Here is a 7510-nt window from a genome sequence, read left to right as displayed (position 1 = left end):
ACCTTTATTTTATTTATTATTTTTATGTGTTGCTGAGGATTGGACACAGGTTCGTTATGTAATTGATTTCATAATAAAAGTGGGACATTTTATTTTATCCACAGGCTTCATATTTCTCAGCAGATTTCAGAGTCATAGAGCCCATATCACACCTTTAGGATTATATATACTTAATATTTTTTAATTTTCTTAGATTCTACTTATATTTATTTTCTTATAATATAAAATAATACATTTTTTTCTTGGGAAATTTCCATGTTTTCATCAGTCATAGAGAAGTTGTAAGAGGTACAATAAGGATCTTAGAAATGTCACTTTAATATGAAATTTAAAGATTCAGAATTTAACTGTAGATCTTCATTCACTATACTGGAATAATTGTTTTCAGATGAAATTAAAAATTAATTAAATGCTTTCTATTCTTGAAGCAATATTTTTATGAAATTATTTTATCAACTGGATATATTTGTAATTTGTTACAGTTAACTGAGCTTGAATGGAAGGGTAAAAAAAAAATCAGCTAGTATGTGTTTTGCAGATCAATTTCCAAAAGAAAGTTGACTTCTACAATGTTTTTAAAATCCAAATGAACAGTTTGTGTTTTCTAGCTTCAGGTTATGCCTTCAACACCTATGGAATATTGGCCCTTCAGTGGGAATATGGATCTGTCATGGATCTTCTTCTGGATATATAGCTACTCAGGTTTTTTTTTAAAAATTCGTTCTAATTAGTTATACATGATAGCAGAATGCATTTCAATTCACTGTACAGAAATGGAGAACAACTTTTCATTTTTTTGGTTGTCATATTTTTTTTTTTATTTCTAAAATTGATTAAAAATCAAAAAAGAGAAATGAAAAACCATTCAAGACAGAATTCATCCTTCTGGGATTGACAGATAATTCACAGTTACAGATTGTGATTTTCTTATTTCTACTTCTAAATTACATGTTGAGTATAATGGGAAACTTGACCATCACTGTTCTCACTCTGCTGGATTCCCATCTCAAGACTCCAATGTACTTTTTCCTCAGTAATTTCTCTTTCCTGGAAATTTCATTCACAACTACTTGCATCCCCAAATTCCTAATCACCACTGTAACTAGGGAAAAGACTATTTCTTATAATGATTACATATATCAGTTGTTTTTGTACATATTCTTGGGGACTACCGAATTTTTTCTTCTGGCTACCATGTCCTATGACCGCTACGTTGCCATCTGCAAACCCTTGCATTATACATCCATCATGAACAACAAAGTTTGCCTTCAGCTTGTCCTGCATTCTTGGGCAACAGGATTCCTGGTTGTTTTTCCTCCTCTGATTTTGGGTCTTGACTTGGATTTCTGTGCTTCAAATATTATTGATCATTTCCTTTGTGACATTTCTCCTGTATTACAACTTTCTTGCTCAGACACACATTTACTAGAACTGATAGCTTTTTTCATAGCTATGATAACACTCATTGTCACACTATTATTAGTGATTCTTTCCTATGCTCACATCATCAAGACAATTCTCAAATTCCCTTCAGCTCAGCAAAAGAAAAAAAAGCCTTTTCCACTTGCTCTTCTCACATTATTGTTGTCTCCATCATTTATTGCAGCTGCATATTCATCTACATAAAGCCATCATCAAATGAAAGAGTTACTTTATGCAAATGGATAGCTGTGCTCAACACTTCAGTTGCCCCTATGTTGAATCCATTCATTTACACTCTAAGGAATCAGCAAGTGAAACAAGCCTTCAGAGCAGGATTTAAAAAGATACTTACTGCTTTAGAAAAATAATACAATTTATTGAAATAACAAGAGAATATAATGAAACTTTGGTCAAAAATAAATTTGATCCATCTAGTTTAAGAATTAGTAGCTAATATATAATTATTTATGTACTTAAGCTGGGTAGAAATTTGAAACTATTTCTTTCTGAATTTAACTTTGTGTTCTTCAATAAGAAAACTGTATTGTGTTAGAAATATAAAATTCAAAATTGATTTTCTTTAAAATCATATTAAAATAAAATATAAAAGGATCTTTGGTTGTATAATACCATGTAAAATATTTTTAATTAAACTGGACTTCTTAAGTAATTTTTAAAATATGTTTTGTTTTGCTTAAAAGCCACTTTCTTTAAAAATCTGAGACAATCAAAAATTTGCATTATTATTAAGAGTTCTTAGAATGGCATATGGGAAACTTAAAAATATATGTATACTCTTTTAAAAAATCATGCACAAATGAAGAAATGGTGAATTAGAGGAACCTCCCCAAGAGCATAACAACTCCTTGAAACTGAATCAAAACAACAGTGCTCCAAGATATTTAGGAATTAACTCTATGGGGGAAATGATGCCAGACAACTTAGAGAGCTGGAAACCAGAAATAGCAGTTTCTAGAAAAGAAAGAGAATTAATAACATGAACAGATTGCAGCAGTCCTGGGCACATAGTGGATCAGTGGAGGAAGAGAAGCTCCTCTCCAAGGAGCCAAAAGAAATTCTTTCACTGAGTTTAAGACAAACAGGTAGTGACGTTCAACAAAATCATAATCTGAGCAGAAAATTAGAGCAGATATGATGAGCTGAGCTGGTTTGGAGGAAAGTTCCAACACTCTTCAGTGAAAATGAGGAAGTGGCGACAGCTTAAAGTCTCCATTTGGATTTCCTCAATAGGAGACTAGAAATCTCTGCAGTTTATTCAAATAAGTTTACTTATTTTGACCTCTGTTATTTGTCTTATTCTCTCACTAAGTGAATTCAACACTTCTCTCTCACCAATAGGTCATCCAGACATAAAATTATCAAAGATGCTTACTGCCTAAGACGGGTATTACAAATCATGAACTTAACTGATGTTTATAGAATATTTCATCCCAAAACAGATCTTACACTTCTTAGGTACTTATGAAACTTTCTCCAAAATAGACCATATGTTGGGTCACAAAACAAGTCTTACAAAATGTAAATAAATAAATAAAAATTTAAAAATAAGAAGATATAATCTCTTGAAGCTTTTCAGATCATAGTGGTCTGAAAGTAGAAGTGAACAGGAAAACAATCTTGCAGGAACTACATAAACACCTAGAGACTGAGCAATACACTTTTTAATGATGAATGAATCATAAAAACATCAGGAAAAAAATATTTTTAAAAACTTCTTAGGCTCAGAAGCACATTACAGGAATAGCAGTGTTCTGAAGAAGAATCCAGGAATTCAGGAGGAAAACAGCCACTTGGACCAAAGAAATAAGGAGGAAAACAGAAGCAATGGTTAGGGAAGGCCTTGAACTTCCAAATTACAGGTCTATAGAGTCACAAAACAAAAGACTTCAAACTATGAAACTGTGAATTCTAACTTACAAACTCATAATGGATCTCCAGGTCTCTCTCACACACTGCAAGAAAGATAATGATCTTAAGACAGTGAAACAGGGAAGGCAAGGCAGCTGAGTTTATAATTAAATACCCCTTTGAGTACAAGTAGACTAATCCTACTGGGGAATTCTGAGAACCAGTGTATAAAATTCATATTTAAGATTTCTTCTAGGGCTGGGGATATATCTCAGTTCTTAGGGTGCTTGTGTTTAATCCCCAGCACACAAAAAAAGAATTCTTCTATTCTGGCTTCCCAATGGAGGGGGCCTGCAAAAACTAAATGAGATAGGTAACTGTGAATGAAGTCAATTTGGAAGCAGACTGAAACCTCATCCTATGCAAGCAAGGAGTCTGGAGACCTGAGTTAGTTGGATACCCAAACTGAGATCTCTGAACAGTGACATGTGCTAATTGCAATATCTTATCACAACATAATAATTCAATTAACTTGTATCACCAGTATGGACTTTTTGTTAATACACATTTTATTTCAAAGATGTCAATACCCCCAAAGACCAGCATGTATTCTCTGTAGCAAGATTTGTCATGTAATTGCATTTGTTCATGGATCTTCAACCTCTAGTAACCATAGTATTTGAAAAAGAAATGTTTTCAGCATGAGGAGAAAAGAAGGAAAAATGGTTCCATCTAGAAAAATTTAACTGATTTACATCCTTCCTTCTTCCTCAGCAATTTTCCATTTAATGAACTTATTTCAGCAAGTCTTTGCTTCCCTCTTCACATACAATTGCTTACAACTCTGGCCCAACTTTCTTTTTTCATAAGTTATTGTTCTCAAGGCAATTACCTGGAGAGTTTGGAATTATTTCAACAGACTCTAGAGAAAATTAGCAGCAAAGTTCTGTACTTGTATGGGTAGATAATTTCCCATGATTCCAGCAAACTGGATATCAAAAATCTGTTTTGAAACACAGATGTTAAACAAGCAAAACCTGCTCTTGTTCCTTGCTATTGACAAACACATATGCATACACATTACACCCAGAATTGAATCATCAATAGAAGTTGCCAGGATGAATAAAGAGCAAGAAGATAAAGTTTCCATGCGGATTGCTATTTGAATATTCTTTCACTAAATAAATCAATAAATTCTTAGAATCAAGTGTGAATAGATACATAACATAATCGAGTCTCTGGGACATTTCAAAGGTTGTTTGAAGAGAAAAGTTTATAACTGTGAGTGCCTATATAAAACAAAAACAACAACAACATAAGCAAACCTAAAATTCAGAAAGATCCCAAGTAAAAAATCTCATGATGCATCTCAAGCTCCTAGAAATACAAAAATAAACTAATTATAAAACTAATAAAGTAAGGAAATAATTAAGGTCTGAGATAAAATTAATGAAATAGAAAATTTAAAAAGCGCAATAAAATTTAATAAATATTTGGTTCTTTATAAAGATAAACAATATTGATAGACCCTTAGCCAAACTAACTAAAAAAGGAGAGATGAGATAAAATGAGAGATAAGACATACAATTATAGATGAAAAAGTACATATCACCACAAACATCAGTGGAATCCAGAGTCTCTTTAGTTACTATTTTTGAAAACTTCTGGGAAATATTTAATATTGTGATATCTTCTTGTTGAATTGCTCTGTTTACATTGTGAAGGGAACTTCTTTGTCTCTTCTGATTAATTTTGGCTTGAAGCCTGCTTTGCTGAATATGAGAGCAGCTACTCCTGCTTGTTTTCAGGCGCCATTTCCACGGAATATAATTTTCTGTCCTTTTACTTTCAGCCTGTGGAAGGCTTTGCCTCAGAAGTGTGTCTTTTGTACACAGCATATAGTTGGGGTTTTCTTTCCTTTTTCTTTCAGTGATAAGCACACTGTTGATAGCTTCAAACTCTAACCTCTTATTTTTTTTTAGTATTTTAAGCATTATTCCCTTGATCTTAATTTAAATCTATATTACCATTTCTATTTCCTTATTTATTTCTATTTTGCTCATTATATATCATTGATAACTTTTAAAAAATTATATATTTTTGTGTTGATTTAACTAGTTTTCCTATTTGTGGGAACTTAGAATTTGGTGTTCCAATTAAGGTTCATGCATCTATTCCGAATTAGTAATGCATAATATGTGATTTAATGTTTATATTGCTTTAAATTAAGTATATATCTTTTAAGTGGTGTTGGTCTGCTATATAAGAAAATAGAAACTAAATCTTACCAAAGATTGTGAAGATATCCTCAATTCTGGTGAATCATAAACTCCTGTTGATATTTCCTTTCCCAATATTGTAATAAGCTTGGTGTGCCTTATTTGGTTTAATATATTTTGGCATGTCTCTGCAGTTTTGGGATTCTGTTTTTTTTTTTTAATTTTCATTGTTGCATTTATGCTATTCATTTTATAATTCCTATTACAGTAAGAAAGTAGCTAGCACTATTGTCATATAATTTAACACATAGATAATTTACACAATTTAAAATATTTTTTCTTTCCTTCCCAAGAGCAATATTATTTTTTCAATTTCTCTAACTCAGAAGTGGAGAAAAACTTAATTTATTGGAAATTATATATTTTTTTTAGTTTCTCACTGAAGGAAAACACAATGCATGAATTTTATTTGAAGTAATAAAGAGTTTAATAAAAGGGAGATCAGGTGAAATGTTAAATGTCATTGAGAAGGCTAATTGGACTAAAATGTAGACAGAAAACAATGAAGTGAGAAGCAGCAGTAAAGCAGTTGGAAAATGTTTTATTTTCCTTTGATTCAACAAAACTTCTACTTCTTTGAGAGAAACACAATCTTCTTTATGGAGTCATTGAAAGCATGTTTCACTTGCTTGTTCCTCAAGGTGTAAATGAAAGGGTTCAGCAAGGGCGCTACAGAAGTGGTGAGCACTGAAACTCCTTTATTTATGGCCACCTCTTCCTTTGCTGAAGGCTTGATGTAGATGAAGATGCAGCTGCCATAGGTGATGGAAACCACAATCATGTGGGAGGAGCAGGTGGAAAAGGCCTTTTTCCTTTGTTGAACAGAGGGGAATCTCAGAATGGTCCTGATGATGTACGTGTAGGACAGAACCACACAGACCAGGGTGATAATGAGGGCGAATACAGCCACAATGATGACCATCTGTTCTAATATCCATGTGTCTGAGCAGGAGATCTTTAGGAGGGGACTTGCATCACAGCTGAAATGATCAATGACATTAGAATCACAGAATTCAAGCTGGAGACCTACACTTAGGGGTGGGACAATAATCATCAAGCCAGCTACCCAGCAGGAGAGGACTAATAAGGTGCACACTCTGTTGTTCATGATGGTCATATAATGAAGGGGCTTACAGATGGCCACATAGCGATCATAGGACATGGCTGCCAGGAGAAAAAATTCTGTTGCTCCAAAGAGAAAAACAAAAAATATTTGAGTTGCACAAGCATTGTAGGTAACAGTATTGTCTCCAGTTGATAAAGTGTACAGGAATCGAGGGATACAGACAGTAGTAAATGAAACTTCTAGGAAGGAAAAGTTTCTGAGGAAGAAGTACATAGGAGTCTTCAGATGGGGATCCACCAGTGTGAGGGTGATAATAGTCAGGTTCCCTGTTACACTCAACATGTAGGTGAGCAACAGAAAGATAAAAAGCAGAACTTGCAGTTTTGGGTCATCCGTCAGTCCCAGCAGGATGAAAGTGGTTACTGCTGTGTGGTTCCTCATCATAGAACTTTGATATTTACCTAATCCTTGTGTAAAAATCAAGATTTTTGAAGAAAAAACATATTCAAATTCTACAACAAAAAGGTGTGCATATAGAAGATCAGCAAATTAGACTACATTTATCTTCTCCTTTTACATCATAATCAATATTTGTACTATTCCTGTAGGCTTACTGAATTTTATGTCTACAAGTAGTGGAGATTTCCTTAAGGGATCATGTTATTGTAAAACAATCCAACTGTTTCTTTGATCTTTTGTTGCCCTCAGAAATTACAAATGTAGTTGATTTGTCACATAGGAATCATTATGTTGTCTGGATTTCCATTTCTGTGAAATCTCAAGATTATTAGATTGTTAGAGTGGATAGAAAATGTACTCTAAAAATGAGGAATTTGTTCTTTTTCTGTTATATCCTTTGTGGCCATAAAAACAG

The 7510-nt window shown here is 33.1% G+C and overlaps 1 protein-coding gene and 1 pseudogene across 2 annotated transcripts; one reads left to right on the top strand and one right to left on the bottom strand.

Annotated features, from left to right (window-relative positions):
• The first annotated feature begins 853 nt into the window (after positions 1 to 853).
• Positions 854 to 1790, top strand: LOC308658854 (olfactory receptor 6C70-like; annotated as a pseudogene). The gene has a single exon. The product of its transcript is annotated as an olfactory receptor 6C70-like (transcript).
• A 4348-nt stretch (positions 1791 to 6138) lies between these two features.
• On the bottom strand, positions 6139 to 7080 carry LOC308658818 (olfactory receptor 6C2-like; the record flags this gene model as incomplete). The annotated part of the gene is made up of 1 exon (XM_081311737.1): positions 6139 to 7080. One exon carries the CDS (start codon positions 7078 to 7080, stop codon positions 6139 to 6141), a length of 942 nt encoding a protein of 313 aa, XP_081167863.1.
• Positions 7081 to 7510: the final 430 nt, after the last annotated feature.

This window comes from Spermophilus citellus, assembly GCF_964194105.1.
Source record: "Spermophilus citellus genome assembly, chromosome: 10".
Classification (NCBI taxonomy): domain Eukaryota; kingdom Metazoa; phylum Chordata; class Mammalia; order Rodentia; family Sciuridae; genus Spermophilus; species Spermophilus citellus.
This window is presented reverse-complemented; position numbering and strand designations above follow the sequence as displayed.